Source organism: Aphis gossypii, chromosome X (genome assembly GCF_020184175.1).
Source record: "Aphis gossypii isolate Hap1 chromosome X, ASM2018417v2, whole genome shotgun sequence".
Lineage (NCBI taxonomy): Eukaryota > Metazoa > Arthropoda > Insecta > Hemiptera > Aphididae > Aphis > Aphis gossypii.
The window spans coordinates 48334269-48359848 of NC_065533.1; the positions used below are offsets into that span (position 1 = coordinate 48334269).

At 26.2% G+C, this 25580-nt stretch overlaps 1 protein-coding gene across 1 annotated transcript; it reads left to right on the top strand.

Moving 5' to 3' along the window:
• The first annotated feature begins 12250 nt into the window (after nucleotides 1-12250).
• On the top strand, nucleotides 12251-25058 carry LOC114127918 (uncharacterized). The gene is made up of 4 exons (XM_027992280.2): nucleotides 12251-12557; nucleotides 19493-19655; nucleotides 22525-23450; nucleotides 24846-25058. Exons 1-4 carry the CDS (start codon nucleotides 12410-12412, stop codon nucleotides 24887-24889), a joined length of 1281 nt encoding a protein of 426 aa, XP_027848081.2. The 5' UTR covers nucleotides 12251-12409; the 3' UTR covers nucleotides 24890-25058.
• Nucleotides 25059-25580: the final 522 nt, after the last annotated feature.

The window sequence follows — 25580 nt, forward strand, 5'->3', positions numbered from 1 at the left end:
CCGGTATTTTTTCAATGGGTGTCATTGTATTCGTCTTTTTTTCACACCACTGGAGAATTGATAAAGTTTATTGTTGAGTTTTTAAAAGTTGTGCCCATGGCACTTACGTTAGCTGTATATTTGCATCTATGGCACTCAAAGTTTTAATCGGATTTGAGAATTTCATAAATCATATTGCTTAGCAATAGTTCGTATATTTTTGGTTTTTTTTTTTTTTTTTTGCAATAAGTAGCATTTAATCGAATACGTATTCATTAAATAGTTTATAGTTGGCATTTTCAATACTTTATAAGTGATGAAAAGATAGACGGTAAGTGCCTATTGTCTAGTTTATATAGTGGTAACTGGTAACTGTAATTGATGAGTTAAATTTAAATTCAATGACTGAATGATATAATATAATTGTATATTAAAAAAAATCTGGTTGTCTGGAAAGTCATTTTCCGGACAATAATTTTACGTGATAATGCCACGAGAAAACATTTCATATTCATCTCTTGTAAGTCGCCGATTTTCTTTGATGGACCATTTCGAGATCACCTCCAGCAGTGCTGCTGCCGTAATGATGGGTTTGAGATCGTTCTCGTCTGTCGCAAACCGATCAAGCGTGACCAAAATCGTTTTCCTGAAAATTTATTTAAATGTCATGATTGAGGATGCCCATTTGGTGTTCCAGGTAGATTGTGCCTGTTGTACTTCAATTTGATCAGAAGAAGCACTTGGTTGAACAGTGATTTGTGCTGGTTCTGCTGCTGAATAGTTAAGCATTCTTCGCATGATTTGAATTTGAAATGTCGTTGAGGTACCACTTTGGACGAACAATTTTTGTCAAAACGTAAACTTCAAATGTATATAAAACTAATTTACACATATGTATTTTAAATATTTTAAAATATTTATAAGAACAACTATATTACATTTTCAAACTTTTTGACGGTGCTAAAATATTTTTATCTGTATGACTATATGTAATATGTACAAAAATAAAATTAAAAATGTCTATAAATAACTCAAAAGAGTAGCAATATTTTGAAAATATCATCATGTAGGTATTATCATATGAACATTTAGTGATATAATAAAAATACAAAACCTATTATATTATAAACTAATAGAATCATTAATCATAAATAAATATCAACTAATTAAAAATAAAATGTATGGTTAAACATTTTAACAGACTATATTATTCTATAAACATCCCATGTTCCAATCATTCAGTGGATATTTTTTTAAACTTTATCTTGGCGATTTTTTTTTTTTTTAAGTTCTTTTGCCAAATTATAATGTTAAATTTTAAGTCGATAAATGCTTTCTTCTTTCTTTAAAGCTTCAATGAAACGATATTTTCTAATTTTTTCTTAGTAATGTATTGTTGATTCTACACGCATTTATGTCGTTGATGTATAGTTGTGTATTGATTTCGAGCTAGCTGGGAAAAGCTTGGTATTAATTTCACAATAAGTGATAGTATTGATTATAAATACAATTTATACAATTTAAAATCAATGGTGATAGTTAAAATGATTGTATTTTGTCAGTCTTTAATGGAATTATTTGTTGATGTTAAATATTAATTTATTCTTAAAATACAGTTCCAAATTTAAATTTAAGTGTTATTGGTCGCTTCGTCTGTTTACTAAACCATTTACCTAACCATCTATACTTTCTAAATAATTTAAAAAGGGTTCTAATATTTCTTTATTTTCTGTATGATAATTACTTTGGATTAAAAGGTTTTATGAACTAATTTGATTATTTTTGCGTGTGTAGTAAAGTTAGGTAAAGATGGTAATTTTTTTAGTTACTCATTATAGATATCTATTGAAATAGATAAAAGCCAGTATTCTATGATAATTATACTCAAATAGAGTATCAATTAATATAATATAATCAAACTAATTATAATTTATAGGTATACCGTATACCTATAATAATGTATAATCATTTTTAGCGATACCTGACAAATTGTATTGTCCTTTACGATCAATTTAAATACATCGATATAATATTTTATACTATAATAATTATAAAACACGAATTGAATCCATTAACTGCAAGAGAAATAAAATCAAACTTTCTTATTATTATTTTTTTTTTTTTACAATACATTTTAACATGAAATCTATTATACAAAAATAATCATATTCAATTCTGCACTTTTACGTGTAATAAAATACTTCCAAAAATGTATTTGTGACTTATGCTCTATACCTATAGGCTATAGTACCAGTAACTATAAACAGCGTACTGCGTACAGTTATATAAAATATATTTTCAAATATTTCAGATGGTTCCTATAAATAAGAACGAACTTATAAAATATATTGTATATAATAAGAATATTGATATCGAATTTCAGAATAACCTACATAAAAAAGAAACGATTTTTGTCCGTGGGTTCGTTGTTTGTTTAATATTACGTGAATACTGTCAAATAGCTTAGTTATATACATTATACATCCGATATTCGACACTATATACGCGTAATTTTCAGGAACAATAAAAGGGTAAAACATACTATATATATATCATTTAAATGGTTATAGTTATATTGTAACAAACGTATTGTAAAATTCTCAACAAAAATATAAAAATAATTAAATCACATTATTCAAACATTATAATCATAATTCATATTGCATATATTGCGATGAGTATGTCATATAATATTATATAAAACTCAATACAAGCAATTGTTAAAAGAAAATACACATGATTATATACTTTTTTTGATTTACGATTTAAAATTTTATATTGTGTGTCATTGAATTTTTTTCATTTGATACTAATCCAATCGGATATCCATGCGCACATCAATAATAAAAGACATATTATATTATGTAAATTCTGACAACCACTACATCATAATTTATAACTGTTCACAACTTTATCATCCGAATATGGATGCGAGCTGTTTGTGAAAGTAGGTACTTGGTATAGATTATAATATTCCTATACACGGGTACGTAAAATAATGGAAACTATATTATGTAGGTTTATTGGTGATGTTTTATATAAAATTGCTGATAACCTTAGAAAGTGATTTTTATTGAATTATATTTATGGATTGTGCTTTTAACATGGCATAAAAAAATTATTTGTAAAACGTAAAATGTACAATGTACAATATAGCCGAGAAGAGTAACCACTTCAAAGAAGCCATGTTCTTTCCACCATCGACTGTATTTGTTTTATGTATAGTGAAATACAGGTTAACAATTAAAACATAAAATAATATTTTATCAAATGAAGCTAAAAAAATGTTAACCAACACCCACGGACGTCGACCATTATGTTAGTAGCCAAAATTTTGAGAATATTGATTATATTATATTATATTATAATATTTTATATTTTTATACCTATACGTATGGCTATACCTACTAAATATTAGCTACTATCTATAAGATGTAAGTAGTTATATCAGTTACGTTTAATTATCCACATAAAGAACTCGCAATGTTTTTCTATCAATAAAATTATGCATAATTTTATTTTTTTATAAACTTTAAGCTATAACTACTAAATTATAACATACTCGTATGATAGTTAGTGTGTGGTATTTTTAATTTTTTTTTTACATTTAAAAAAAAGAGAATTGATAACGAAAAATATTCAATTTTAATTACAATTTTTTTTTAATTTAGTAACTACTCCACTTCGAATCCTTAAATGTATAAAAATCTCTTTTAAGTATAATACAATTCAATAATAAATTCACTTTACATTACAAATTATAATGGTATTAGAGTATAGCACTATCAATATGTAATACCAATGATGTAATAAATCTAACGTTTCGTCGTCCCGCCAATAAGGTTGCACGTACCACCTATACCTACAATAATATAGTACATTGTATTATGTTTGTACTTTGTTCTATATATATATTTGTACTTTAACTCTAAACCAACCACCCGTGTACAAAATATATATGTATATGTGCCAATGTGTGTGTACAGGAGTGATTTATATTTATAAGAAGTTTTTTTCCATATGATTTTTTTTTAACGGCTATATCCTACTACTGTACGACCAGCATAATATATACGAGATGTTTCAGAATTTACTGTGCAAACTTTGACAACGATGTCATGATGTTAGGCCTTTAGGGAATAGAATCAAAAACATATTTTATATCTTGCGAACGCGCAACATTTTTAAAATAAGTTAAAATAGATATTTCGTTTAGTTAACATGATATGTGTTATTTGTGTATGTGTGTGTGTTTGTACCATAACTTGTCGAAATAATGTTTCAATCTAAAACTTCAGGAGTGGTTTCCGATGACAAAGTGAATATCCTTGGTGCGTTATAGTGGTCAAAAGTAAGAAGTTTCCAGTAGTTTTCAAACAAATCGTAAAAACCCCCCAAAAAAATGACGGAAAAGTATGAGAATTTTCACTCGAAACCAGTGTTTTTTTTTAAATTTTTTGCAACATTTCACCAGCATGTCAATCGTTTTTTTTATTTGCTAAAAAACTGGTTGTCCACAAAAATCAAATATTAGTCCACAAAATTACGCAAATTATCCACAAAATAACAATTATAACGAAATTCAAAAAATCGCAAATGTGTATGTTATCGAAATGTAGCTCGATTTTTTTTATATATTTGTAACTCAAAAACGAATCGCACTGTAAATACTTGAAATTTTCATCAAATTTTTAAATAAGTGTTATACAAGGTTAGATTCTTAAAATATTATAAATTTTTGTTGAGCTATTTATGTAAATTTATAAATGTCAATAAACTTTTTTTGGCTAGGTCAAAATACGTGAAAATTGAATACAAAGTTCTTCATAAGTTAGTCTTAAAGTGGTTCAAAATGTATTAAATTACACAGGCACAATATTCTAGGCTGACAAATCATCTCCGTTCAGAATCATTTTTAGTATAAAAAATTAGAATTGCATTCAAATTTAACACATAAATAATAGTAACCTACTGTACAGCAGAGCGTTTCTCACTTGACCACCCTTTTATTTTATTTTTGATCCAATAACCGGTAATAAAATATTCAAAAATATTGTACACGAAACAGATACCTAAATAAAACTTGGCCAAAATAATTTCATATTGCAGTATACATTGTAATACTAAAATGCACGTATAATAGTTATCTTTTAAACCCTTAGTTTTTATGTCTTTCTTCACTTTTTGATGATGAATGCATAAAGAGTTTCATATAGATGTATATTTTAAAGGACACCACGGCCCTAAAAATAAGTATGCTTAGATTTAAAGTATGTCATTATCTAAAAAATACGGTGTAAGTCTCACACTTTAACACTAGTTATTCAATGAGATACAGGTGTTTTAAAATAGGGATGTGATATCACGCCAGAGTCGAAGTCTGGACGGCAACGTACTCGTATGCGTGTTAAAGTTTAAATTAATACAACGATTTTTACAATCGTTAAATATGTAGGTATTTGTTTTCTTTTTTTATGTAATCCTAAGTGTTATTTGTTGTGTTCATGACACTGGTATGATTTTAATTTTAATATACTTTCTAGTTTTTACACATAATAGATAAAACTATTATTATACATTTCGTAAAATTTTGTTTAATATGCGGCAATATGACGCTAGTCGCGAGCTCAATAATTTTATTTAATTATAATTTATAACATGTAACAAGATATATTACATTTTAAATCACACCTTCGTCCGGTGAACATAAGTATACTTAGGATTAAAAAAAAATCTGAAATATGTACTATTTTAAGTTATTAAAATCGTTATGTAAATCTAACTACTTTTACACGTAAAACATGGGCCGCTATTCATCAATTCCATTATCTCGTTGAATAATCATTTAACTTCGAATTTTTAGCAAACATTTTTTCATTATTTTGTCTGACATAGGGGGCCATGTCCCCTCCTCCAAGACAAGACATCTTACTTTTATTTTTGTCAAATATTTTCATTGAATTAATTATGTATAATTTGTATAGTATTAATTACTATTTATTACCTATGTAAGAATATTATGATCCAAATTAATTATTATCTATTATTATCTGATAACGAAATTATGAAAATTGATAACGTAATTAGATAAATACACTGTTAATTTTTACCCCAGGCAAAGAACTAAAGCCGTCCTTGCCTTAAATAAAATAAAAATTTAAGGACTAATCAATATAATTATATTAAACACCTAATTTTAAGCCACAGTTAAAATTCCGTATATACTCGCAAGGCTTAAAATAGTTTTCTGATTTCAGTTGCTTACATTAGATTTCATTTTCAAAGAGTAAACAGAAAATCTAAGAAACATTCTGATACCTATCACGTCTCCACAGACTTGTCGTTTAGTATTACTATTTTGTAGATAGGTATACGCGCACACCCGGGAGTCTGTGCAGACGGGGTTGTGGGAAAGCGCTGAATCGTCGTGCTGATGGTGGGTGGTGGGTGTGTTCAAGTGACTGGTAGAATCAGCTAACTGGACGGGCAGAAGGTAGGGAAAAAAGCTGAAAGGGAAAGGTAGCTGCTTATAAATTCGACAATGCTTTGCAGCCGCAGAAAAAGTCACCCAGGGATACCTTGGGACACGGGTGGTAGCGGAGCTTGCGGGGATCTTAAAACAGAAATATCTTTAAAGTACCTCGACGACGGGATGAGATTGCTCTACCAGCCCGTCCCTTTGAACTTTTATATATAGGTATACACCACGCGTGGTACAAAATAAAATTAATGGATTTTATATTATTTTAGAGCATTTTAGTCCTCGGCTTTTTCATATTCGTGAATAAAACAAATATGAGTATTTACATTAACTTTAATGTATAAAATCGGGTTATTAGGTATACCTATATAATATACAATTATAGAATACAATATAAATAATGTTAAAAAAACAACAACTATGCAACTATAATTATTCTATAACTACCTATTCTAACTATTTATTATGGAACAATTAGTGCCTATCTATAATAGATAAACTAACGATACAAATATAATATATGTATATATATATATTATAATTTTGTAATGTATCAAAATTATGCGTTTATGTTTAAACTTATACACATAAAAACATTTTGATAAATAAGGAAAATACTGTACTTATAAATTTTAATTTAAAATAAGAACACATACCTACTAGATCATCACACCTACACATTATAACATAAATGTCAAGTATTTCGTGTTTACCTCGTCATTGATTACCAGTGCATAAAAAAAAAAACAAAGAAATGAAGTGCCTATACTAACTAAATCAAATTTGCTACCTGCAGAAACCATATATACTCAACGGTTAAGATTTATAACTCTCAGATGCTTTATGTAGACAAACTTCTAAACCTTTTTCTTTTTTTCAGCAAAAGATTAGCATGCACTGAAAAAAGTGTTACCATACGTGTAAAGTTTATAAAGTTTTAGAGTTAGATTGAGAACCTAGCAATTTGCTAATGTTTTGATGTATTCTATCTTTTATGTTCAAATAAAAAATACTTCATCATCATTGATGTATAATATATCATATTAGAGTAATTTTTTATTGTTGGATATATTAGTTTTTCATTATAGTTTGAACTTGATAGTGAGATAGATAGGAATAATATGAGATATGTATTATAGTGTAATTTAAAAAAAAAATCGTACTCTAAGTTGTGTGAAACCATGGACTTAAATATAAGGGTCCTCATTAAAATGTCAAGAACAAAAATAGTGAGAAATTCGTCTTCTACGGTTCCACTTTCCACTCACTATAATATACACTCAATAATCTTATCAATTATAATATATTATAATGACAAATTTTTACTTATTAGTGATATTTATATGTTTGGATGACTTGGCTTAATTGTACCAGCTGTCCGCACACGCACGTTTGCTATTTGTGCACATGATGTAGATTTTCGGACGACGATACAGTTCGTTCAAACGCGGAATTAGATCTTTATAAGTTAATAACGTAAATAAATATAAACTGTTTGTGATTATTATCTTGGTTATTATTAAGTTATTATCTTATAAATATTGATGATAAATTATATAGTTTATAATAATAAAGAATGAATGGGTATATAAATATATAACGCATGACTTTGCCTTCTGTAGTCTATTATTTATATAGGTAATATTATAGTTTGACTAGTTATTCTGAAACCTTACCGCAATTATTATTAACTAGTGGAATCATGTAATAATTCATACATTAACGAGATTATTTAGGCTTTTTTGTTGTTGTTACGTTACATTTAAGTTTAGATGAATTGGATTAACACCCATCCTCAATACTTTATACAATTTTAAGTTACATCTCTGCTTATCCTTGTGCAAAGTTTAGGGGAGGGGACGCATACATATTTTGTATTACTAATACTAGTAATACTTGTACCAAAATTCAAATTTATTATTTGCTAATAATTAATAATTCTTAAAGTAGGTACCCATAATTTATAAAATGTATCTTTATTAAATTAAAATTTTTTATTTTATCGTCAATACTGAAACATAAGTATTTGACCAACTGCAACTAAAATCACTGTAAACTAAACATAATCTTTTAGTTATGTGTGAATATCATGTAGGTCTATCAACATTTTTAGATAAATATTTTATTAGAATTTATATTTTAGTAGTTTTATTGTAGTTTCGTACAAAAATTTAGAGCTTGGGGGGTTAACGTAACGTAGCTTGAAATTAAGACATTTATTTTTACAATATACATTATTTTTATATCGATTGAAAATATGATACAAACACTAAATGATTTATGACTGAATTCCAATAAAAGGATATAGTTTGATTATTTTCATATGTTACAGCTATTAACTTTTTTATTTAATATAGTTATGTGACATAATATTAATAAGTGAAGTGTTTTTATAAAATATAAATACACAATATTTTGATACCTTATATTTTATAGTATAATTACTTCAACTCAATGTAGTAATAAATTAATTTAATGTACCACTAATATAATAACAAACTTTTATTTAAAGTAATATTAAGTATAGCTTAAATTGATAAATAAAAAAAAAAACATTATAATATGAATATATTAATTTGCCAAACTGTGCTCAACGACTCTATTCGTGATTTTTTAAGTTTTTAATAATATAAAGTAGGCTGAGAAAAGTAATTGTTATTGATATAATATATAATATTAATTAAATAATTTTAATATTTCTTATAAATTACTGTTGTATGAAATGTGATACCATAAATTATAAAAATTGCAAAGTTAATACCTACCTATATTGTAACATTTTTTTTTTTGCTTTGAGCAAAATTATAAACTATTTTATTTACTTAAAATACGTTATAAAAATTATAATCAAATAAGTTTAATATCAACATTCTATTCAATACACGGATACATATATAGCCGTTTTCATATTTCATACCGGACGGTGACATTTAATTAAAACCAAACATTGGGATTTGTGCATTCATGAGATAATAATTGATTCGTACAGTCAAAGTTAAAGGACGATTAAACTTAATGATACTGTGACAATGATGGTTCTGAAATTTAACTCACGCCAATGAACAACTATTTTGTAGGTACCTATAGTTTATTGGTTTAGTTATTTGCAGTGACGTAGCCAGGATTTCTACAAGGGGGGGGGGGGGGAAGAAGTCAAAAAAAAAATTAAATATATAACATTCAAATAACAGTATTTCTAATTTTTAAAATATGTGCATTAGTGTTTGTCATTATTACATTGTCATTTTATGAGCTTGTATCTTATTATTTAAACAATAACCAATTACCTATTAATATTAAAAATAATAATAATAACAAATGTATCAGTATTAAGGTGAACACATTTATTTTCTTAACGAAATTGGAACTAAATTATTTGAACTCATATTATTTAGTTTCTACTTTTTAGAATTAGAACAATCAAAAATTGAAAACAATTTCTGTTTTCAATCAGCAATTCCTAATACATTTAGACTTTAATCATAACGATTTAACAGGATTTAACAGGATACCCAAATTATTATTTATTTACATGAAATATCAATAAATGATTGGTATAATATTTTACAAAAGAACAATTAATAACTAATTAGGAAGTTATATTTAACAGTGTCGGTTTGGCCCACCCGAAGATCGCTAGAAACCTCTAGACATTTTATACGTATATTAAGGACTCAAATCTAAATGGAAAAGAATAAAGTTAACTCGCGATTCCGGACTCGGATTCCAGAATTTATTTGTAAACATTGAAACATTGATTATAAATACTAGTATTTAATATATTATTTATTTACCAGGTATATTATAATATTATTAAAAAGTATTATTTTAAATTTTGTATATTTTATTTAATTATTTAATGATAAAAAATTAATTAAATTTATTTAATTAAATACTTAATTTCATATTAAAAAATGTACATGGAAAATGTAATTATTACCTAGTATGTTGTATATGTTTATAAATATTTTAAATGTAAGAAATGTTTTTTTGTTTTTTGTAAGAGGGCCCTTGTAAATTACTGTACCGGGGGCCCAAACATAAGCCAGACCGACACTTAGATTTTACTTTTAACTTTTAAACGTTTAATTTAACGGTATACGAATCCAACATTCCAACATCCGTCGTTATCTGCAATTTCTACCGCGGTTGTGGCTTATAGAGTTATAATGTTATAGGTGTCTGCATAGAACAATAGTATCTGTAGAATATTTATAATCTTTTTAACGAAACAATAATTTTTTTTTTTTTAATTTAAGCTCCAAACCAGTACATAACCAAAATAAATTAATTTACATATTATGTTTTATATATTATATGATACGGCCAATGGGGGGCATGACCCCTGTGCCCCCCTCTTCTGGGGCCTGGATACGTTACTGGTTATTTGTGTGATATTTATCTTGATACGTAAACCTATTCAATAATGCCCTATTTAGTCATATAATTTATTTAATGAAAATATTTTTAATATTAAATTTTGAGATTGAAATTAAAATACCTATGTTGAAGTAACCACAAAAAATGAATCATATAAATATAATATAATAGTATAAAAAATGATGAAAACAAAGGACTTTTATATCAATTTTTTGCATATTTTTTATTTTTTAGGATGTATTCCTGCAAAATAAGAGCATAATTGCATATTTCTAAGGTTTTTATAGAACATATAAATCCGGGCCCTTAAAAACTTATTAATATAGGTAGGTAACTATCACTATTTAATGAAGGTATAAAGAAGGTATAAGGTGTGTAAGATGTACCTTCAGACAATAGAATATTTATATGTTAAATTTGTAATTTCAAATCTATATCCAACTATTATCAGTTTATTGTAGTTATATTTTACTGCGATATAAAGGAGTTAGGAAAAAACAACGCATCATAATAAATAGCCAAATCAAAAGTTTTTATTTGTTGGAGCCTTGGAGGCATAAAATATACGGGTTTTATGATGGAAAACATCCAAATAAATAAAAGTGTAAAATATCAAAACCTATGTTACTAAACTAAAACCAATATTTACTTTGTAGTTTTATTTCATATTGAACCTTTTAAAGTGCATTTAAAGTGTAGTGGAAGAAATCTATATTAATGTTTGATTTGAAAGGAAAACAATTGCCACACAAAATAAATAGTATTTTTCTTATATAGAAGTTTATCAACAAATAATATAATTGGAAAAAAGATAAATCTTCTATGATAGATAGATATCATTTGTATTATAGCTAACGAAATTATATGGCACATGAATACTATTTTTATAAATATTAATTATTATATACTAATTTTTCAAGTCAAAACTTATTAAATTTGTATTATCAAATAGAGCATAATGTATTATGGTATATTAAACGATTTTCTATTTTAATAGTTAATATCACCGTAAAAATTGTACGAATCTATATCATGTTAATTATCAATTACAATTAGTTTGTTTGAATGAGTAGTAATTTTTGTTACAATATATTATATTATTTATAATAACATTTTCCAAATTAAATAATAAAATAGAAAAAAATATCTAATACAATTATAGTGTTTTCTTGTATTGGTTTAAATGTTTGATATAGTATTTAATCAACAATAATGATTGTAATAATTATAATACATTTATATTTTTGTATAATTCATGATTCATAGACAGTTTCTTGTGCGAGCTTGTTGCTCGAACAGTTCATCAAGTTACCGTTAGACAGAACAAAAATAATCAATAAAGTGCGTAGTTGCGTACCTACGTCAAACCCAAACGTTTACATTATGAAAGGTACCTCCTCAGGAGTTCGAACATTTTTGGCGCTCAGTATACTCCCAGGAACGTTGATCGCCGGACCTCCCGTGAACACAGTCTACGTACAACTTTCGATAGATAACAATTACGTAACAACAAATACGTACTTCGAATTTTTCAATTTTTTTTTCACTCGCATAAATTTCAACAGAAAAATGGCCATGCACATGATGGTAAGCATGTTAATAGATGAAGTCACCAAACATCCAGAGATCTACAATCCAGATAATAAAGATTTTTCTAATAAAGAAATAAGAAAAAACACTTTTAATACCATCGGCAAAAGAATTTCAGGTATACCAGGTGAGTAATTTAATTATTTAACGTATAATAGATATATATATTTTGATAATATATATACCAATTATATTATGTAGTCGATTTATAATCAAAAAGCTCAGTGGCTCATAAATTAAAACTATATCACAATATGCATGCATCCAGCGACCTTGAAATAAGTGTCAAAAACGATTATTTCTAAAATGTTTAATATTGTGGCGGAAATATTGTTTTAATACACTTTTCAATGATAGATGCCTTATTAATATTATAAAAAAATTTAAACGTAACGTATCTCTATATTGAGCTAAGACATTTTATATCGCGATACTACTAAAATAATGCATAAGTACGAAATAAATAATGATAGATAAAAAATAATACTATATGATTTATTTAATTTTTAATAAATTTATTATTTATAAATGGTATTGAAGGTAATTACAAATTTAATTTAATTTCAATTCCAAAATACAAGTAACTGTTAACTGGTTATCTGAAAAATTACATAGGTGTTTAGATACAAATTCAACATTACTTAATAACATTTTTTATGACATAAAATTAATTAAAATGAAACTATCATAATCAGTTTAGTTTGTAAATAATAAATAATATTCTAAAAATAAAATAAAAAAATAATTAATTCTATGTAATATAATTTTATAATACTTTTGTTCGTGAAACAAAATAAATAAATATTAAAGTAAACAATATTATTTACAATAATTTATCTTTTAATAATCACACAAAATATACAACATAGATATTGTATATTGTACCATTGTCCATAATATGTATTTTCGTTAAAATTCACGATTTGAATGAATTGCACTATACCTGAACCTTAAGCAGTAGGTACAGGTGTTACATTATTAAATTAAAATGTTATGAAAAACTTGAATACTGAAATAAAATACATCATTTTATACATTTTTTAAACTATAACTTTTTTTCGTAGTTTATTTATTGTTCTTGTGGATTTCCGTGTGTTCCTACAAAATGTTCGTCCCTAGAGTTACTACATATATTATACACAGGCCACAAGAAAAACAAATGTAAAATGTTATTCTATATAATATAGACAATTATGAATTAATAAATGAATTAGCAGTGGAATATTTTAAGTCAATAAATACTTTTGAATCTCAACAAAATAATAAATATAAAAACAATTTAAGGAGAATATAAACATTTGGATAATATCTAAATTCATCAATATTTTAGTTTAAAGTGCTTATAAAAAAAATCAATTAAAGTAAAATAAACCTTAGCTTTGTTTTCTTTTATTGCTATAAGAACAATATAATACGAGTATAAAGAATCTTACATTACATTTTTAAACTTTTTGATTTAGAAAAATAGTATCATATTTCTTACTTTCTTCGCAAAATAAAATACAATACGATCTAGAATATTGAATTTTCTTGTACTTAATTAAATAAACAAAAAAAAGTATTAGGTAGGTAACATCATAAAGTAAAATTATTGTTGAATTCAATATGCCTTTACAGTTGTACCCTTGAATTATTTTATGTTATTAATTTATTCATGTTTTTAATTAATTATTTCATGTTCGCTTAGTATGTAAATATTTTATTATATTAAGCAAGTTTTTGGAATAATAAATATTCATAAAATGATTTTATTTATACATTGTTCAAGTGCTAATTGTACGCTATTGAAAATTATACTTAAAACATTTTTGGTTGAACAGTTTTCATTAAATTTAAATTAATACTTTTTATAAAATACATCACCCTCTCTCACCCTTTAAAATAAATTGAAAAATGTATAAATAAATTATAATAACGAAAATAAAGGTAATAAATTCTTTTCAATTTAATTAAAGATTTGTATTTTTACTTTTAAAAAGTCAATTACACTTGTATGGATTTTTCTCGCCATTTGTCCAAAATAATTGATATTTTTACATTATATTATAAATATTCATTAAAACCATTTAGATGGTAACCAAATTCTATATACTAGGTATTAATATTGAGAGGTACCTACCGAATAATTTCGTTTGTGTAGTATATACAAAATAATTAATGAATTCAAATTAAATTATTTATTCTAATTCAGTAATGAGTACAATGAATACATATTATATTATAGGTATTTTAAAATAGAATTTGATGTATTTCTATGAAATATTACTATTAGATACAACTTAAAAATTATAAAATTAAAGATTAGAAATTGTATAGGTATAAATGTTTTATTGCACAATTTATTGTACCATCTTTATAATAAAACTAAAAAACTCTATAATTTAAACCATAACATTTAGTAAAAATGTAATTTCTTACAAAAACCAATAGGAAGGTAATGTAGTAATGTAGTATAAGAGATCAATTAAAAAAAAATTTCCTTGATTTTACATTTCACTTTTATAAATAATATGCTAATTGATAGAATTAATATAAATATTGGACTTTATTTATTATTACCTATGTCAATCGGACATTTCTATAGACGTTATTTAAATTAAACATTGAGGCATGTTGGACATCGTTTATTTGGAAGAAAAGTTTTTGGACCTTATTAAAATCAGACTACAATTGACTTTGGATATAAATCAATTGGATAAAACAAATTGGATTTTATGGAGCTATATTCAATTTAATGTGCTTCGAGTTTTTGTTTCGTGGTATTTGACCGACTACCTATCCTAAAACCAGGGCCGGATCTAGGGGGGACGAACCGGGGCACTTGCCCCGGAAGTTTTGGTTGGGGGCGCTAAATTATGGCGTCAAATTGTGGGCATAACAAAGAAGGAGGGCGCTAATTTTATACTTTGCCCCGGGTAAAAAATATACTAGATCCAACACTGCCTAAACCTATAATTATCATAGTATAATGGCATTTACCGCATAATATATTTATCCTTTACACAATTTCACGTTTTATTATTTAGATCACAAAAATTAAGTGATATACACAAATGGTTAATTCCAATGTAAATAATAATTTTAAATGTAGACTAATGTATATAGCGATAGGCCAATAGAAATCAAACATACCTATAACTAGGATTTTTTCATAAAAGGTTAAGACCGTTAAGGGTTATCAAATTTTATTTAACTTAGTTGTATCTATACAAACAAGTTATTATATAATATATTATAGACTATATAGTTGTACTATAGTTTATATAAATATCAAATATGTTAATAAATTAGACTAAGTGACAATAGTAAGAATATAATATATATTATTATGTAGGATATTTGTACGTGGCGTATCGTTCGATACGCATTAATGTATATTGTATAATATTCCATGTCCGAACCACCGGTGTGATTAGTGTGAAGTAGGTACTCGAAGTGAATAAAGATATAACTGGACATTAAGCCATACATTTATTTTTTCTTACTTAAAATGTAGCAAAAAATGTTTAATTTGTGCTTATAAGCGACATAACCGTAACATATAAAATTTAATAATAATATGTAATATAGGTATATGTTTATTTTAATAAACGATAGTGACGTCGCCGAAGTAATACGAAAAAAAGGGCCCGCAGCATCGTCAATTCAAACAAAAATAAACTAAGAAATGTTTACCTAAACCCATATATATATACATTATATATATTATATATGATTCGTACAATAATACTTTTAAAATAAATACTTCTATGATTTTTTTGTATGTACATAAAATCGAGTAAAAATATTGACTTAAAATATAGTTATTCTTTCTTGAGTACACTTTTCCTGCAACATTTTATATATCTAAACCAATGGTTTTCAACATTTTTGGGTTCACGGCTTTTCTAATTTTTTAATTAGTGGTTCCCTTAAGAATAACTATAGTAATAAAAATTAAAATAAACCATTTTACAGTATTATATTATTTAAAAACGAAATAAAAATGTAATTATTAGGTAATAACAAGAATCTTTTTGATTTTGATTTTTAGGTTTTATAAAAAAAAAATTAAATAATTAATGGGACGCAGCTCTGTTGATAATAAACCACAAACCCCCCCCCCCCCCCTACCCCCGGAAGCTCGACGAACAGGATGAAAACCACTGAGCTGTGTTGTTATAATAATTAAGATATTATATAAATGTCAAATACGTATAGTTAATTATAAAACGCAACAAATCAGTGTCGAATATTTATAAATATACATACATATTTTTTTTGTATTGTTATTAGGAATAATTGTATAAGCATTCATAAAATACGAAAAATAAACTTGATTAGTACAACGCCCAAGTGAAATCACCCGTAGATATGCACTTATAAGATTGAAATATTGCCAACAATAAAGGGTCCTGATATAGTCTTAGCTTAAACTATGTTTGATGTCAATCAATAATCATAGTTTTTTTTAATTTTTATTATAGATATAAGATGTTATATAAAATATTTTTCGAAAAAATGTTATCATCATTATCCTAGTAAATATTTTTTTAAAGTTCATTAAAATAGGACATTCGTGTATAATTAATTCTGCGCGTGGAGAGGGTGTGCGGAAACTCATCTCTACATCCTGTCCATTATAAAGACACGAATATTTGAACAAAACATAATGAAATACGCCTCAGATAATTAATTTTTACGGAAAGCATGTAATTATCAAAAGTTGTTAGTCAAATTTGTTTTTTAAAAATTCAGAGTAGAAAATAAACTACAATTATTTTAACTATTTATCAGATATTTATAGTCAAACTATTAGTTTAAAACTTTTGACAATTCGTTAAAATGAATAATCATTTATTATATAGTATATAATTAATAAATATAAAATCGTCAAATAGTTAAAATAGGGTAGTAGTAGGTACATACCGAGGTAGGTAGTACTTAATTAGTAACTAATACATAAGTAAACATTGCTCAATCCAAAGTCGTCATTATTTTATTTGATATAGTTAATCATGGTTCATGGCATTTAACTTTAAAGCATAATATATTAATCATTTTATTTTAAAACAGCCATACAAGAGAAAGATTTCTTAAGTGACTTGACAACTTATTTTCTTTGATACACATAATATTACAAAGTGTCAAAAGTTATTCATTAAATTATATAATATCTATAAGATATAGGTATTTTGCATTTTATGTGTTTCAACTTTATGAACTTAAATATCTTTGAAATAAATAAACAAAAATAAACACGTTTTTACTAAGGCAAAAATAAGAGTTATTCTTATGCGTATATATTCACAAACAAATACAATTTGAAGAAACTTTTAAATAATTTTCCATCTTTGAATCCCCCCCCCCCCCCCGAAATCTCTTTTAAACGGAGAAACAGAATCATGTGCTTATTTATTCAAACATCAAACTATTAAGTATAATTTATTCAGTATTCATAAAATAACCATTAAATAATAAGAAGTGTCATAATACGTGCAGCTCGCACAAGTGCAAATTAAATTCGTTATTCCAACTTTGATTTTATTTTATGAGTTGAGACTTCATGTAATAATTAATTATAGTTTTTTGAAAAATCTTATTAACATTTAAAATCACGTATTGTTTATTTTTGTTACTTTGTATAACAATTTTTAAGTTTTTAGTCAAACATGTAGGTTTGTACTTTACAAGATTTTTTTTTATTATTGTTATTTTTTATTTTTAAATCAAAGATAAGTTTTCACATTTTATAAATAAATAAAACAAAATAATCTCTCTTAGATTTATATTTATTTTTATTTAAATTTGTTTTTAATAAAGGTAAGAAATTAATAGAGGTAGTTTGCAAGTATTTATATATTTATATATTTTTTTTAATATTTTGATTGTTATTTTCGGTACCAGTTGACGATGAATATTATTTACTTTTATTTTGATTGTTCAATTTCAACACATAAATATACTTTTAATAAAAAAAATAAAAATTAATATAATATATTGCTAAAGAATTTATATACGCATTTTATAAAATAATTTTAAATTGTTACTAATTTGTCTAAGCATATAGTATATACATACAGAATATTTGTATGTGAGTTATTGAAATAAAAATATAAAAATACAGACCTTCTTCATTTCATTCTCCACTTTTCACTCTCTTATGAGTTGCAACTATATCAAATCAGCCACTCTTAACCTGCTACTACTACATAAGCTTATGTGTGACTGTGTCCTTTACTCCTTTACATTTATTTACATAATATTACGTTTGGGAAAACACATAAATAAAACACTTCATTTATTTTCAGTAATTGTAGAAAATAAAATAATTATTATAATAATAAATAATTTTTGACCTAAATTTTATATTTAGTTAAAATTAGCCTAATTGTTTGATTTATTTTATTTTTTACTAGGTATGCTTAAAAATATGTGTAGCTTACATTCAACACATTTTAAGACGTGATAAATCCATTAGAGTTATTTTATTTTTTTACAGGCAACGCTGTTTGGAATCAACTAGTAATTTATAATTTAAAAATTGAAGTTTTAAATTGTGAAGTACTAATCCTATCCATATTATTTAGGCTTTCAATTACAGACTTGGTCTATAGCCTTATGCCTACATAGAATGCCTAATCATTAGTTACAACAGTTAATAAATCGTATAAACTGTATACTATATAAAGTGCTCACTATTCACTGCTTAGGTGTCTTTTATTATAATTATACATATTTATAATATATCATCCTGGGTTTAATTCATTTTATGGTATTCGGATAATAATTAAAAAACAGTACTACAGTGTTGGTAGGTAGGTACTTACAAATATTTTGAGTTCTTTAAAAACTCGTCCTGTACCTGTATGTAAGTTTTTTTAATTGTTAAGATAAATTATTGTCTATCAATTTTAAAACTAAACGTTTGTTTAAGTATTGGAGTAGGTATATTATATATGGCCATGTGCACATTATAACTTTGAGAATCTGATCACCTTATAATATAATGTATTATGTAATATAAAAAAATAAAACAATTTATGTATTACATTATATCCGATGAGCAATGTTTATTTACAGGCGAAATTCTGCAGGCCAAATGGGACAAAATGTTAAACAAGTATGCTGATTTCATTAGAAAACTGAGCAACGACGATTCGTCTGAAGAAGTTTTGGAACAGTTTATGAAATGGCCGTGGGCGAAGCTTATGCGTAACTTTAAACCATATGTTCGCAGACAATTGTAAGTAATAAGTATTATGATAGGTACTAAATACCAATGGACCATTGTAATATAATATTATATTATTACCTAATAAATAAAATATTAAAACCCATTAATTGTTTATAAAAACCAATGGACGTATATAGATTATTTTTTTATTCTAATTCGAGTGTCGCGAGTTGTTTTAATTTTTAAATAATGAATGTTCACAACTACAGTTTTAAACGTTTTAATAAATATTCTTGAAACGTTTGAAATAGAATTTCCAATAATTATATGTATGTAGTTACTGTTGTTGGTCTGTAAAAATAATATTAAGAATAAATTATAATTATCGACAGAAACTCGCTGACGCAATGATATTTAATTAATTCTACAAAATTAAGTAGACCAAAAAATCCAGAGAAATGAAAAATGAATTCATAATATTAAAAATATATTTTGAAGCTACCTATACCTATTGTGTTTTATAAAGTTTTTATTAGTAAAACCTGCTTAGGAGAGTGGGTTAACTGTCTGCAAATGGAATTATGTACCTATACATTTTTTAATCAACGTTTATTTTCTTAGAAACTAATATAGGAGTTGAATTGATTGCACTTTGAGCGATTTTTATTTTATTTTAAATTTTCGATCAGAAACAATACAAATAAAAAATCACGACACACGTTGTACCTACTTATAACAATTTGTATTAAGATTTTGTCCAAGAGTAACCCCAAAGTCGGTCACTATAAAATGCAATTATTTATTAATCAATTTATCTTTAATGCTTTTTTAAAATCTATATCATAGTATGGTAATATAGTTATGTTTCTCTTATATTTATCATGAATTTATGGGAAACCCTGTTTTTTTATCGATTGGTGAAAAAATTGTTTAATTATCATAGTTCTAAACTTTAGCTACAAATGCCCATCCGTATATTGGGAGTAGTAAAATATAGTTGAGTAATATGCAATTTATTTCAAATTACAGTGAATTAAATAGGAAATTTCAATAAGCATATTTTAGATTTTTTTTTTTTGCACATTCTAAAGATTTTGCTACACTAAGCAGTAAAGTAGCCTTTTATTGATATTATTATTTTTAAGTAAGTTATGACCTTTTTGAAACTCTACATTTTAAAATTATCATAAATTACTTAAAAATAATAATATCAATAAAAAACTACGTGGGGCCCTTGATAATCATCTTACTTTTAAATTAGGTCAATTCACTCTAATATCAAAACTAACAGCATACTTTTGAAACTGACGAACGAAAATTTGCTATGTCATACTTGTGTAAGACGGAGACAACACATGCGTGTATAACGTTCTCTTAACATTTTTATTGACTGTTTAAAAAAATGCATTTAACAGTCTTTATAATTATATAATCTTGTTTGGTCGTACTCCTTAACATATAAATAATTGTTTGGAGTAGGTAGGTAATAATTTTTAATAAATAATTGTAAGTTTTCTCTATTAATTCATATCCAACAATTGCTTCATTTAAATGTTATACCGTAATTTTATACAGATATTAATTGATCGGAATGATAAAATAATACGAAAAGTAAAATGATGGAATGTAATTTTGTGAAAAGTGATATAACAGAATTTAAAATACCATAAACCAATTATTTTCAACTTTCATTTAAATTTGCATACTTGTCAAATAAAAATGAATCAAAATCAATCTAAGTTGTTTTTTTCAATCTACAAAACATCTAGAAAATTGTTAAAATTAACAGTAATTGGGAACATACATTTTATTTTAAATGAAAGAGACAAAGGTTCTCTAAATTTTACTCTTTGATAAATTGTTGAGGTTAATTAAATACAGTAGAACTCCGATTATCCGGACTAATTAGTGTCAACAGTGGTCCAGATAAGCAAATATCCGAATGATTGACATATTATGACATATCAAAGGTTATACTCATATAATTGTATGAATATATTGTATATAATATATGTATTTATTATTAATATGTATGTAGTATAATTTAAAATTCGTAACCATAAACAAATAATTTTACCAAAGTATTTAACTGAAACAAAATAAGCTTTAATTATAATATGTGACATAGGTATTTTAAAACTAAAAAAAGCCGCCTTCTCTTTTTTTTCTTGTTCGATTAATTGACGTTCGGATAATCGGAGTTCTACTGTACCTATTTAGTTTAAGATCTGAAATTAATCACATTATTAAAAAGAGTGGTCTTCAATAGCTATATAATATAAATATATCGGTAAATACATAAAAATTAAACCATTTTTTAGCCAGTAGAAATGTTTTGATTAATATTTAATAAATTCATAAGTACAACTAAAAAGGAGGTAGGGAAGGCTTAATTTGTAGTTATTTATTTAATATTCTAAAGCTTTTCTATTTAAATTGTTGTTAGGTACATATCTATCGATTTATTATTGTTTCCGAAATTTGTGAATGGTTATGATCCTTAAAACTATTTATACAAATATTATAATCATTTAATTTCAAAAAACACACGTTTTAACTGTGCAACACACCGCATCAATCAATATTAAAGATAATAATAATACTTATCTTTAAATTGTACTATCGATCGGAAATTGGAATATGTCAAGCCGCAATTTACATGTATTTCAAATACACCCGGGACGCAATTTACATAGTATATGAGAATGACCTTTTTTCAAAATTATATTTCTCTTTGATAGTTAATTTAAAATTAATATAATAAATTAATATATTTATACCCACGGATACAAGAAAAATTGATTATGCTTTTTTAACAGTTTATAACTAATTAATAAATCATAGGATACCATTGTGACATAATTTATCATTGATTAAAAATGTATTTGTTTAAAAAATAATTCATTGCAATATTAATGTTCAAATCGTTTTTTAACAGCCAAATACCGGAATTTCAACCCGCGATACAGCTGATAACTGAAATAAACATTCCGAATTCAGCTACACGACCTTTGCACGCGAAATCCGTTGTGGGTGAACCGTCTGATAACGACACAACATCCAGCTCTGAATTTCCGTTCTCGCGGTCCACCGAGCAGGGACCTGCACAGCAGGATGACGGTAACGAAAGTCCCACGAACGAAAACAAGACGCCATTCACTCCGAAACTGGAGGACTCACAATTCGTGCACCCGGTACCAGAACCCTATTTCGATGAATCAAGCAATGACATTAACGAAATTGTAATCCCAATGTGTGGTTTTGGATTCGTAAGTCCCGATCTAATGGAAGGGGATGACATGTTGTCGACGCGGTCCCCCACCGAAGATGAAATTCAGGAATTTGGGAAGACTATGGCTGCCGGAATAGTTCAAGACTTAAACGACTTTAAAAAGTTCATAATTACTACGGGCCAGTTCCCCGACACCGATGACGACGACGACAATGATGACGATTCCAATGACGATGACACGACCGACGACAAGATCGCAACGTCTGAGGCGGTGGTGGCGACAAGAGATGATGGGCCATCTAGTGCCAAGAAGAGACGTCAAGAAGATCAGTCCGGGTCCGACAAAAACGTTGACAAAAGTGATAAAGTCTGGACCAAAGTCAATGGTAATACAAGTCACTCGGGAGACAATGAATATGACGGTCAGACGGATGTTCTACCTGATCTGCCACAACCCAAGCCAGTGATCAAGAAAGGACCGTTGGATTTTACTGCACAGGAGCACACATTTCTCGCCTGGGCTAAGACGATGAGTACATTTACGGCTAAACGACAAGCGACAGTTAAGATGCAAATCAATAAAATCATGTCTGAGGCCGAATTCGAAGATTTGGATGACGAGTTTTTTGCTGGTTATTTTACTTATTTTATTAATATCTATATTATACTTGCATGTCTACAATTTTACGTATTGTACAAATTTACAGATTACTTACTTTCTCTTATTTAATACTCACTTAACTCTCATTTTCTAGTTAAATGTATGTGTAATTAAAATGTCTTATTTTTATACGATTTTAAGTTATTAAAAAACAACAGTTTTGAAACAAAGTTAATTTTTTTACTATTATACGTTTTTACTTTATAAAATAACAACATACATTTAATTGGAAATTTATAATTTAATTTACTATTAAGGTGCTACCTATTTAATTATAAATGGAATTTCATATTGGGTCATTTGATTATTTCGTCAGATGTATGTATGCAGTGTGCACAATAAGTAGTTCGATTTTCGACTTTGAGTATGATTTCAGATGGTAAATTGGGTTTAATTTTTACTTTTAAGATATCAAAATCAAAAATTCATTTGATTTTTCAAACCTAACCTAACTAGGAAAAACAAAAACAAATTTAAATAAAAAAAAAAAAACTGAAATTTGTACGTACATCAAGTTTGTTGACGTAACTTGTAAACAAATAATCGTAGATACGTACTATTGTCATACAATTTTTATATGACTATTTTATATACATCATATAATTTAATACAAGATCCCACATAAATTTCTTTATAGATTTGTAAAATATTTTTAAATAAATCGGAGCAAATTTATTCTTACGAGCATTTGAAAATCAAATTTCGATACAATTCATTAAAATCATGAACATTTTAAAATTGTTTTGAAGTTGAAAATGTGTAAAATGTGCAATTTTTATAGCTAAGGCTTGAAAGAGATTAATATTAAGTTCCTCATTAGTGATTCATACTGAAACAAAAAATTACATTACCAAAATTTTTTCATAGACATTTTAAATTCGAATTTGGTATTACTAATTACATATTTAAACTACTTATGCATGTCCCAAGTATTCACTATTTTGTTTTAGTTCAAAAATATTATTCGAAGTGAAATGAAACTTTTACGTTAATTATTATATTTTGTACAGACAACGGTATTTTTGAATTCAATATGTTCGGAAATTAAGACAAAACTTTATTTGACGTACCAAACTACCCATTGTATAATATCTAATAATAAAATAAATTACTTCACCCTGTTATATTATTTAACATAAAATATACTTAGTGAAAAAGACTATACTCCGGCCCACGAAAGAACGACCGTAAAAACTCGTCCGACGCTGCGCATCGATTCCCCTTCCATATCGCATGCCGGGCGATCGGACACCGGTCGGGTAGTGGGAATATATCTGTATATATCAGTATCGATGCGCGAATTACGGTCGTTCTTTCGTGGGCCGGAGTATAGTCTCTAATGTTTACTTTGCAATATTTTTTTCAGCCAAAAAAGAGCCGTATCGTCCTATTTACACTTCACGCTATTGAACAGATCATTTTATTTCGGCCAGATGTGACGGATTGGATTTACAAGTATTTTCATGGAACACGCTCCAGCGACATTCTATCATCGAAAATCAAAGTTTTCATTAGAAAGATTTAGAATTAGAATTTAGATTAGAAGACTTTTTCATTTACTTAAAGGTTTATGCATTTATCAATCGCATTTTTATTATACAATTATAGCTTTATTCATTATGATATTATTTACTATAGGTAACAATATATTGGAACTTAATACATATATACATAAAATTTTATAAAATAAATAACTAAGGGTTTAAATTAGGTTGAATTATGCTTGGAAACCAGTTGTACAACAAGAATATTTTCCCTCTAAAACAAACAGTAATTTAGCCATCCAAGTATCCCACATCTTCCCACATCTCCCTATTTAGACTAATTTTATTAAATTTTTGCTGTTAAAGAGATTTAATAATGTGGTACGAAAAAAAAGAAAGAAAAAGCCAATCATTTAATTCAATAATGGTGTAAAAAAAAATAATTTTTTTGACAAAACTTCCAAAACAGAACAATTCCATAACCATAACATAATTTTAAAACTATTTAATACATATTATTTGATAAATAAGGTAGATAGAGTAAAATATTTATAATACTTATCAAAGAGTATCATTTTTCTAGTTTTTAGATTGATAAATGTTGAATAATTTATTTC